General features: G+C 37.6%; 2 protein-coding genes across 2 annotated transcripts; both read left to right on the top strand.

Moving 5' to 3' along the window:
* Positions 1-5699: 5699 nt before the first annotated feature.
* LOC136412495 (pyruvate, phosphate dikinase-like) lies at positions 5700-8474 on the top strand. Its single transcript, XM_066395564.1, has one exon. It carries the CDS (start codon positions 5700-5702, stop codon positions 8472-8474), a length of 2775 nt encoding a protein of 924 aa, XP_066251661.1.
* Positions 8475-10045: 1571 nt separating this feature from the next.
* On the top strand, positions 10046-10963 carry LOC136412496 (fructose-1,6-bisphosphatase class 2-like). The gene has a single exon (XM_066395565.1). It carries the CDS (start codon positions 10046-10048, stop codon positions 10961-10963), a length of 918 nt encoding a protein of 305 aa, XP_066251662.1.
* The last annotated feature ends 1039 nt before the right edge of the window (positions 10964-12002 follow it).

A 12002-nucleotide genomic window follows, 5' to 3' on the forward strand; every position in this document is an offset into this window, starting at 1 on the left:
ACTGGAAACTGTCGTACTGTATAACCTAAAAAATCAAATCCTATTTGGTTGTTACCTGAGGATTTTAGTGTGTGGGTTATACACGTTTTTGATGAATTTAGTTCCAAACCTATCTTTTTCAACCACTCTTCTACAAAACTTTTTGCTTTAAGAACAATGTCCTTGCTCTCATGGAGAACAACACAATCGTCAGCGTATCGAATAATACTCATCATTTTCTGAGTATTTATGTATGATGCTTTTCCAGACTTCTCCTTTTTATATTGAAAAAGGTCTTTCGATAAAGCTTGTTTTGTGTCGTATTCTAACCCATGAAGAGCAACGTTAGCTAATAAAGGTGAAATGATTCCCCCTTGAGGCGTTCCTCTTTCTGTCGCATAAAACAAACTATTCTCCATCATACCTGCCTTTAGCCACCCCTTTATAATACGTTGTATTGTAGGTGTAGTATTTAGCTTTTTTAGTAATACACTGTGGTTGATATTATCAAAACATCCTGAAATATCTGCATCTAAAACAAATGCTGTTTTTCTCTTCAATGCTTCGAAGATAGCCTCGTAGACATCATGACAAGATCTACCAGGTCTAAAACCATAACTATTTGGCTCAAATTTTGCCTCCCATTCTGGTTCTAGTGCCATTTTCATAAGAGCTTGTTTCGCTCTATCTGCTATTGTAGGTATTCCTAACGGACGCTTTTCTGTTTTTCCACGTTTGGAAATCCAAATACGCCTAACGGGTTTGCTTTTCTCATTCAATGACAAAGACTCAACTAAGTCTAATCTTTGCTCTTGATTAAGATCACTGATTCCGTCTATACCAGCTGTCTTTCGACCTTGGTTATCCTGTGTTACCCTCCTAACAGACATGAACTTTCCGCTCTTTGATCTGAGTAGTAACTTTTGAAGCCTGTGCACCGACTTGATATCATTATTTTGCGAAGCTCGATAAATTCGTTTTTGCAGCTTAAATGAAGACTTCTCTAACTGACGCCAGGGAATTTCATTCCATCTATACCTAATTTTTAATTGGTTCATAACATATTAACCGTTATTCACAACTTTATCTTCCAAGCTATCGTGTCTCTGTCAGCATATCCCAAACATTACCTTGGGCATTAGCTTTTGAGACAATCCTTCCATTATAGAGCATACGGCTGGCCACCTACTCAATCTACTGAGAGCATCTATAATAGTTATCCCGTTCCACGATTTCGTTTCACGCTGAACGTAGGTTCCTGCTTTCCGCCGGAGACTGAGAACATTTAAACCAGACCTATTCACCTCTGATTCCTCCTTTGTCTCGTACCATTTTGGTTTATGCGTATCAACTCCTTTCGCATATTCAGACCTTACGACGGTTCGAACACAGGTTTCTTGCGTAACCATATTCAACTTTGTTTGGAGAGATCTTCTATTAAGTTTAGAATTATCCCCTTCTGTCCCATGCTTGCATTTTAAAGAATTGCCAACTCTCCAAAATGTGGGCCACACTGTTACTCCAATGTCTAGAGAGACGGAATTTAACCGCCACGAAAATCGCGACTTCTCTTGTTCCTGATATTCATAAACAAGATTTTCGGGTCGCACGAATAGAGGGTTTAATAAAAAAACGTTATGGCTAAAACTTCTTTTCTTGAATTTTCTCAATATAATCAACAGAAAACCCTGTTATTTCAGCAATAACATCAATAGAAACACCCGCCTTGAGTGAATTTTTAGCCACAGCTATTTTAGCCTGTTTTTCGCCCTCTTCCCTGCTTTTTTCATGTCCGATTTGGATGGCTTCTTTATTTATGAGCTATATTAGCTGTGGTATTGTGTAGCAGATTATCCAACCTGGTGCTTCTCTACCTTTTTCCCACTTAGCAAACCTCATCTTTTCTTTTAGGTAATATTCTCTATAGGCTTTTATGGGACTACTACATTTATAGCGATCAGGCAGTGCTTGTATAAAAGTTTGTATATCTGCTGATTGAAAAATTAGCAAATCCTTATTACTATCACACCAATCTACTATTTCTTCGGATTTATGCGTTCTTTTGTATCGCCAGGTGTACTCTTTACATAATTCTCTTCCGTACTCTATCAACCAACAAAAACTCCCTTTCGACTGTCTAGCCCATAAAGAGCAAGGATGGTTTTTGTGAGTAAGTTTATATGGAACTTCTATATTTTGGTTTGTGATACTGACAAAAGGATTTGGCGCTTTTAATGCGATTGAAAAAACACTACTAAGTAATAGAGCAGTTTCTAATGGCATTTTCACTATGTGCTTATCGCATAACATTCGTGCTGCAATTACTGGGTTTTCATCTAGTACAAAGATGTTCATCTAAGTGTCAAAAGATAAAATCAGATTAAGTCTTTGACTTCGTTAACTGTAAGACCAGTAGTTTGAGCTATAATATCAATAGAAACACCTGCTTTTAGTAGATTCTTTGCGACCTCAATTTTCTCTGCTTTTCTGCCTTTTTCATGTCCGATAAGGATGCCTTCTTCTCTACCTTTTTCAGTAGCATCATCAAGTTTTTGTTCAAGAACAGCCTGTTCATCAAGAATACGTTTTATTTCCTGTTCATAGGCAATAAATTCTTTTTCTGACCAGTTAAATCTATTTAGTTCTTCATAGGCCTTTTTAATTATTACATCACTACCTATTATTTTTTCCAGCTCTTCTTCACTAGTTTCGTCTGCATATCGAAAAAAATAAACCCATTTTTCAACTATATTTTCCAACTGATCTTCCTTATTCTTTGGAAATTTTGGCAACTCAATAAATATAAAATAGAAATCTTTTAGATCATGCTCATTAGTGTCTTCATCTCGAATAGTATGCTTTGATTTGTACTCAGATTTATTAGGAAACAGTACACAATCTGCTATAGCAATGAAGATAATTTCCTTAAGGTTATGATACTGGTCACCTTTATCAGCTTGCCTTGAGTAAGCTTTAGCAGCATAGTATTGGGCGCGTTTTTCGAAGCCTTTAATTTTAGCGACCTGCATCTCGCAAATGTATTGAGCACCTGTAGAATCTCTACAGAGAACATCAACAATACTTTGCTTTTTAGCGGCGATATCAGGGTCTTGAATAGTACTTAAAAACTCTATATCCTTTATTTCATTTTTACCAGTAAAGCCAAGAATATCATTGAGGAAGTGAATAAGGATATCTTTATTTTTTTCAGTACCGAAGATACGCTTGAAAGAGTAAGAGTTCAATGGACTAAGATATTTACCCATCGAACCCTCCTCTAGGAACCGTACGTGAAAGTTTCCCTTCATACGGCTCGAGCCACCTTAAGTCCTTTTCTTTAGAACCGGCAACAGTTTTTATCGAATATTTGGACATATCAAATTCCTTCTTAGAACTAACATTAATCATACCTTACCATTTTTGCAAAGAGAAGAGTTTTTTTGATTGACGTTCTTTAAAGTAAGCATACCACTCTTTATCATAGGGGTTAGCTACTGCTCTAATTTTCTTATGGCGGCGAATTGGTACACTTGTCGCTTGGAAGAGTTCTTTCCATTCAACTATGTTTTTATTCTTAGCCAGTACTGCAAAACACCATTTTCGAGACTCCTTGACTTTAAAGTATTTACCTTTAATCCAACGTAATCCTTTATTAGGATGTCTGCGTTTTGACCAGTGCCATAAGGCTTTGAAGATCTCATGGTCCACTTTTTCGTAAGCTTTTCTCGCACATATTCCTCGATGGTAATTGGCCCATCCTCGAATTTGAGGTGTAAGCATATCAATTACTTTTTCTTGGGTTTCTGCGTTCTTCTTGCGAATTAGGTACCGGATGCGCTTCAGAAGTCTGTTTACACTTTTTTCTGAAGGTTTGATGATTAGTTTTGTTTTGTACTTGCGTACTGTCTGACCGAGAAAATCGAATCCCTGTTCTATGTGTATGATCTTTGTCTTTCCTGCCGATAAAGATAGCCCTCTTTGGCTCAGGAAATCCTCTACAAGCCGTTTGACTTTAGTCTCTAGAATTTCTTTCGATTTTCCAGTTACTATAAAATCATCCGCATAGCGGATCATGTGTACACCATATTTCTTGCGTTTTTTGGTTCCCTTTTTTCCGAAATGTTTATTGAAAACATCATCAAGACCGTCGAGAGTTAAATTAGCAAGTACAGGAGATATAATTCCACCTTGTGGAGTTCCTGCTATTGTGGGATGTAGCATTCGTCTTTCTACGAATCCAGACCTTAACCATTTATTTAGGATACTCTTTTCCATTGGAATTGAGTTCTTCAACCAGTGGTGGTCTATTTCATCGAAACACTTCTTAATATCCCCCTCTAAAATCCATTGCGGAGCATCACGTCTTGCCAATGTTATGAAAATTTGACTTACCGCATCTGCTGCTGAACGATGCACCCTGAATCCATATGAGTGAGTGTCTCCTATTGTTTCTGCAACAGGGTCCAAGCCCATAAGGTATAAGGCTTGTATCGCACGATCTTTTATAGTTGGAATACTAATCGGCCGCTTGCCGCCCTCAGGCTTGATTAGATAAATGCGTCTCATAGGTTGAGAGTGATATCCACGTCGCTTTAGGCTAGCAATTCCTTGAGATTTAGCTGAAGGACTTTGCCACAACTGATTATCAACACCAGCTGTGTATTTTCCTTTGTTCGAAGTTACGCGTTTCACTGCTAATGCTTTAGCACTAAAACTACGTGTGAGAAGATGTTGTAAAGTTTTCACTTTATTCCATCTCCCATCTTTTGTTGCCTGAACAATACGAGCTTGTAGCTTCCTAGTTTTTTTCTTACATTGAGACCAATTAATTTGGTTCCAGTGCTCGGCAGTACCGAAAGGTGCACTTACAATTTTACCTGTAACCATCTGCTTTCCTCTCTTTAAAAGTTTTACAAACAATCTTGTCCAAGATGACCATTGTGGACGTCAGTTCTCTTTCGAGCCAGGTAACGTTTAAACCTGTATCACATCCATTACAGATGAGCGTTCACTTTTTCCACACTCCCAATCCCACATACCCATAAGCCTTTCTCACGATCGACCTTACTGAATATCCAATATTGGTACCCAGAGATATATGGGGTTTCCGTGTTCCACCTATTAAACAACAACGGGTTAGGATTGATCTCTACACCGGTGACCTTGATGTTTGCGTATCAAATGCGTTCAGTTTGATAACCTGTCTACTTACCTTTTGGTTCAAGCCTATCAGTGTCTTTGGCTTGTTCGACGTAACGATGCTTAGGATCATTTGCTTGCGCTATCCATACCATTAACCCTAGCCCCCGTGCCAATTTGACACTTATAGCATTGTTCTTTCTTCACAGACCGAACTTCTCCTTTTCAGGCGGGTTCATTGTCCTAAACGCTTTGCACAAAACATTACTGCTTTTGTACAGTCTAGTAGGGTACGAGCGGCAAAACACTCGGTTTAGTCAGGGTGACCTGCTAAACAATTTAATAAGCGACTTTTCACGTCGCACGAACGCAACATCATTCTTGGGGTCGAGAAATTTAGAAATAGCCATAAAAAAATTTTTAAATATATCTTTATATTATATATTCTTATTAATAATAATTCAATAATTTGTCGTCTTTTTTGTTAACTTTACTGATGTTATTGTAAGGAACGTTGTTGCCAAATTTTGTAAAATTTATTATCCTAAGGTTTCAAGTTCTCACAGGTTTATTGGAACTATATGTATAATGTGTTTATCAGTGAAAATCAGGAGAAAATGATGGGAGAAAAATTAATACATTACTTCAGCCAGAACAAGTGCGAAGGCAATGCAGAAATGAAAAATCTGCTGGGAGGGAAGGGGGCAAATTTAGCAGAAATGTGCAATGTTGGCATTTCTGTTCCACCTGGTTTCACAATTTCCACCTCTGCTTGCAAAGTCTATTATCAAGACAATAGATCTTCTGTCATCCAAGTAGCTGACTACTCGGATCCAGAAAAAAATGTGGTCACGCACTGGAATGACATATGTAGTGAAATCAAAAACTACATGGCGATGCTCGAAAATGACATCGGTTGTAAATTTGGGGATTTAAATAACCCCTTATTAGTTTCAATACGCTCTGGTAGTGTTAGTTCAATGCCGGGCATGCTTGATACTATTTTAAATGTTGGCCTAAATGATAAAACCGTTGTTGGGCTTGCAAAAAAAAGTGGCGAACGTTTTGCTTGCGATAGCTACTGCCGTTTCATCATGATGTACTCCAATGTTGTACTACAGCTTGACCATCACCTATTTCAAGATGTTGTTGATGATAAGCAGCAAAAGAGTGGAGCAAAAAGCTTAGCTGATCTTGATGTTGATGTTTTAAAGAGAATTGTTAATGATTTTAAAAAGATAGTATATGAAAAAACTGAGAAACATTTCCCGCAGAACGTTGAAGAGCAATTGTTAAACTCAGTTAATGCGGTATTTGCCTCTTGGAAAAATGATAGGGCTGTTTCCTATAGAAGAATACATAATATTCCTGAAAACCTTGGAACAGCAGTCAACGTGCAAGCAATGGTTTTTGGTAATTTAAATGATAATTCTGCAACTGGTGTGATATTTACACGAAATCCTTCAACTGGAGAAAAAAAGCTTTTTGGTGAGTTTTTGGTTAATGCTCAGGGTGAGGATGTGGTTTCTGGTGTTTATACTCCTTTGCCAGTTGACGGAGAGCAAAAAAACACCATGGAGAAGTTGCTGCCAAGTGTTTACCTGGAATTATGCGCAGTATGTGAAAAACTTGAAAGGCATTATAAAGACATGCAGGATATCGAATTTACTGTGCAGGACGGTAAGTTATGGATTTTGCAGACTAGGTCTGGCAAGCGTACGGCTGAAGCTGCTATTCGCATAATAGTTGATATGGTAAACGAAGGAACGATTACAAAAGAAGAAGGAATATTGAGAATTGATCCAAAAACTTTTGACAATTTATTGCATCCAGTTCTTGACGTTAAGAGCGATCAAAAAGTAATAGGGAAGGGGCTGCCGGCTTCTCCAGGGGTTGCTTCTGGATATGTAGTGTTTAGTGCAAGTGATGCTGAAAAAGCTACAGAGCAGGGCAAAAAAGTGATTTTAGTAAGGTCAGAAACGAGTCCTGAAGATATTAATGGAATGAATGCTGCAAGTGGCATAGTAACAGCACGGGGAGGGATGACCTCGCATGCTGCTGTTGTAACCCGTGGAATGGGTAAGCCATGCATTTGCAGTGTAAGTGGACTTTATATCGATAAAGATGGAACTTTCTTTTCTGTAGGGGATACAAAAGTAAATAAAGGTGAACCAATTACCATCAACGGAGGAACAGGGGAGGTTATGCTTGGCATTCTCCCTACAATTTCACCTGAATTATCGCAAGAATTCAAAACGATAATCAACTGGATAGATGAAATTAAAACGATCAAAGTGAGAGCGAACGCTGATACTCCAAAAGATGCAAAAATTGCAAAAGAATTCGGTGCAGAAGGTATAGGCTTATGTCGCACAGAACATATGTTTTTCGCTAGTGATAGAATCGAATTCATTCAAAAGTTGATAATAGCTGACGATGAAAATGAAAGGGCAAATGCGCTCATTAAACTGGAAGAAATGCAAAAGTCTGATTTCAAAGAAATATTTTCTATTATGGAGGGCAGGGAAGTCACTATACGTTTGCTTGATCCACCTTTGCATGAATTTTTACCCAATAATCAGTCTACTATAGAAAAAATCGCCAAATCGCTTAGTAATTCAGTTGAATCAGTAAAAAATAAAATAGCACAGTTATCAGAAAAGAACCCAATGCTTGGCCATCGAGGTTGTAGACTTGCCATTTCTCATCCTGAAATATATAGCATGCAAATCAGGGCAATACTTAGTGCTGCAAATGAGCTGAAGGAAGAGAAAAAGGTAGAAGTTAAGCCTGAAATCATGATTCCTTTTATCATGAGTGAGAAAGAGTTTGTTCTGATATGCGAGCTAGTGAAGAAAGAATTTTCTGTCATCTCAGCTAGGATCAAGAAGCGGATTCCAGCGTCACGCGCTGGAATGACATCAGACAAGGCTTATTCAATTGGAACGATGATAGAACTGCCACGAGCGGCACTGATTGCTGATAAGTTAGCAAAACATGCAGAGTTTTTTAGTTTTGGCACTAATGATTTAACGCAAACAACCATGGGACTTTCAAGAGATGATTCAGTTAATTTCCTCGATTCTTATAAGGAAAGCAACATATTCGGAAACGACCCATTTGAAGTGCTGGACATCGAAGGGGTAGGGGAGTTAATCAAGATAGCCATTGAAAGAGGCAAAAAAACCCGAAAAGAAATAAAACTGGGTATATGTGGAGAGCATGGAGCAGATCCAAAATCTATAGAGTTTCTCATCGAATCAGGGGTGGATTATGTTTCATGCTCACCCTATAGAGTACCGATTGCAAAGTTAGTGGCAGCACAGTTTAGTGTTAGATCTAAATTTGCTAGGTAAGTATAGTGGCAGTGTTGGCTACTCATATGGTTTGAGCCCACCAGAGGGTGTCATTCCAGCGCGTGACGCTGGAATCTAGTTTTTATTATGGCCTTCTGGATCCCAGTATCTGGGCACTGGGATGACATCCTGTTACACGTTCAACTTCATTCTCTCTCATCTCCCTATAACTTGGTAATGTAGAATTTTTTACATGCAACCCGGTGTATATTGCAACCAAAGCAGCTATGACACTGCAAACTACTGCACCAGCTACAAATGGAACCATCACAGCAGCAGTAATGAATAATCCTGTAATAACAACTCCAACAACATCTTTTGTCAATGAGGTGTAAAAATCCTTTTTGCTCTCTTTATATTTAGTTTCTTGTTCATTTGGCATAGAAAATTGAGCATCTACGAAGCCGTTAGCTTTATTATCATTATTTGGTGTGGCAGTTTGGTCAATCCCTGTTGCTACAGGCGTTTTATTATTTGACTGGCCATTAACATTACTACCACTTGGCGCAGCAGTTTGACCATTATTTATTTCCTCTGTTACTACAGGTATTTCATTGTCGTGATTGCGATTATCACCATTAGTACTAACTGAAGGCACTGTTGCTACAGGTCTACTACCAATGTTTCCATTACTACTGCTGGGTTCTGCTCTATTTTCTTCATTAAGCTTACCACTATTCAAGAACGCATTAACAATTTCAGTTTTACCTACCTGTATGGCCACTTCTAAAGCCTCTTTCCTGTTTGCAGGACTCACGTAACCTAAAATTAGCTCAGCTTCTTGGGCATTATCCTGAGTAATAACAAGACGCAGAGCGTTAAATTTTTCTTCTTCATTAAATTTGCCACTATCTAAGAGTATTCTTACAACGTCAGCTTGTTTTGTTATTGCAGCTATATCCAATATAGTCCTGGAAGCAGTATCTGTAAGATGGATTACAGCATCTAAATCTGTAAACAATTTTACAACATCTAGAAATACGCTACGATCGCCGGTAATATTGGACTCTCTTACAGCATTTGCAAACGAGTCAAAAATTGCCGGATTTGTTTCTTTTCCTTGTATTAGTTGCCCGTAAAGTACTTCAGCAGTCATACCAGGGTTTATGAAGTTACTAGAATCTACTTCATTGCTGTCTGCTTTATTTTCTTCTACATTAGGTGCCTCTTCTTCCTCATTTATCGCTGCAGCTATTTGTTCTTGTTGAGGAAGCTTGAACCCATTTCTAAGAAAAAGATTCTTAACGCGTGGGTTGTTATTTTCGGTTGCATGCTTTAGAAGTAAGTCTCCTAACGAATTGCCTCCTTCACATTTATCTTGGAAATTAACTTCTTTCCATCTTGAACCTTTTAGCAAGTCTTCCAGATCAATGTCCTCTGTATATTGCAACATTCTAGCTATGTGCGAGACCAGGTTTTCAATATCATCATTACTATACGGCATAACTGCAATCCCACTACTATAAATATAACCTATTATACCAATTCCATCAAAACCAGTCAAGACATATTGCAGTTTCAAGCAGCATGATATACATTCAATGCTTTATTTATAGTTCTTAAAGCAAATGATGGAAGATTTAGCCTATAAATTAGTTAAAGTGACCGAAGCTGCAGCACTTGCTGCGTATAAATTGGCGGGTTTAGGTGATGAAAAAAGGGCTGATCAGGTTGCAGTTGATGCAATGCGAACAGTGTTAAATTCTATGGAAATAAATGGTACTATCGTAATTGGTGAAGGTGAGAGAGATGAAGCGCCGATGCTATATATTGGCGAGAAGGTTGGCACTGGAAATGGTCCTGAAATCGACATTGCTGTTGACCCACTTGAAGGCACTACAATCTGCGCTCACTACAAACAGGGGGCAATGTCTGTTCTTGCTGCAACAAAAAAAGGTAACTTTTTACACGCACCTGATGTTTATATGGAAAAGATAGCAGTAGGAAAAAATCTTCCGGAGGGTGTAGTCTCACTAAAAAATAGCATTGAAAAGAATCTAGACAATTTAGCCAAGGCAAAAAAATGCAAAGTGAATGATCTCGTGGTAACTGTACTTAAACGTGAAAGGCATGGTGAATTAATAGAGAAAATCAGGAAATTAGGAGCAAAAATTAAACTAATAGATGATGGTGATGTTGCGGCCATAGTTTCACTAGTAAATGGCAATCATGATATGTATATCGGTATAGGAGGAGCACCAGAGGGAGTGCTTGCGGCTGCAGCGCTAAGCTCTATCGGCGGACAGATGGAGGGAAGATTGATATTTGACACAGATCAGTTAAAAGAAAGAGCAAAAGATTTGAACATTCACGATCCAGAAAAAATCTACACCGTAAAAGATATGGCAAGAGGTGAATCAGTGTTCATTGCAACTGGAGTAACAAGCGGAGGACTTGTGGATGGAGTTAAATTGAATCATAATACCTATTCAACTAGTTCTTTAATAATTCTGCCTAACAAGCTGATAAAGCTGCAAGTTATAAGTTAGGTTAATTATTTTTCAATACACCTAAATTTTAGCTTGACAATATACTAATACTAAAATATATTATTTTTATCTAAAAATTAAAGGGGGTATAATGTTAGGTTCATCACAGAATATTTCGCAAGAAAAATTAATTGTACAAGGAATTCCTCAAGATAAGCATGGATTTGATGGTGATCCTGAAGTACAAATAATATTAGATGTTATAAATAAAGATAAAAAGGCAAATCTGTTTTATGAAATAGCAAAATATTATAGAGAAAATAAAAATATTTTCCTTTTTACTGCTATGCTACGAGACAAAGAACGGCTAAAAAAGATAATTGATATAATAGATAAGGAATGTAGTGTTCAAGCTAAAGAGCAATTCGTAAGAGGAATGAATAGTTATTTGGATGGAATTAGCGTAGGAGAGCATGATGCAAAAGAATTTTTAAATAAGGAATTTTAAATAGTGATCTAGTTGCTCTATTTAATGGACCTCCAGCACCGTATCAAGGACAAGTTCGCAATATCCATAGAAATCTTAATATCAACGTTATTAAACTTGGGCAGGCTTTAAAAACCAGCAGTTTTTTCAGTAGAAAAATTAAAAGAATGGAAGAAGAGAAAAGTGAAATAAAAATCGTAAACATACAAAGCAATGGTAAAAAAATAGTAAAAATTGAGAAAAATGAGAAACAACAGAGGAACTACTCCTTTACAGAATTTGCAATATGTGACATCGAAATTAGTTGGGGTGCAAAAGATGAATCTGGAAAAGACCTTAACTGTACTGTTGTTCTAAATATAAATTTTGGTCAAGTTAGTATTCAAAAGTCAACTATTAATGGTGAAAATGTTGAACCAAAGAAAATTTTAGAGTTAGCTAAGCAAAACGAGGCTGTGCTTATAAAAGGTAAAGCTTTACATGAAGTTTTAGCAGCACATTTCATTAAGCAAACACCATGCGAGGAAAAGAAGAGTACGCAATCGCACGAGAGTATTATCGTACCTGGCTCTTCTCTTGATGGGGGAACAACTGTAGAAGAAGGGATTGTAT

Source organism: Euwallacea similis, chromosome 12, assembly GCF_039881205.1.
Source record: "Euwallacea similis isolate ESF13 chromosome 12, ESF131.1, whole genome shotgun sequence".
NCBI lineage: Eukaryota > Metazoa > Arthropoda > Insecta > Coleoptera > Curculionidae > Euwallacea > Euwallacea similis.

What these genes read in the sequence shown, in the direction of transcription:
- LOC136412495 (XM_066395564.1), top strand. Translation starts at nt 5,700, where the DNA reads ATGTATAATGTGTTTATCAGTGAAAATCAGGAGAAAATGATGGGAGAA.
- LOC136412496 (XM_066395565.1), top strand. Translation starts at nt 10,046, where the DNA reads ATGGAAGATTTAGCCTATAAATTAGTTAAAGTGACCGAAGCTGCAGCA.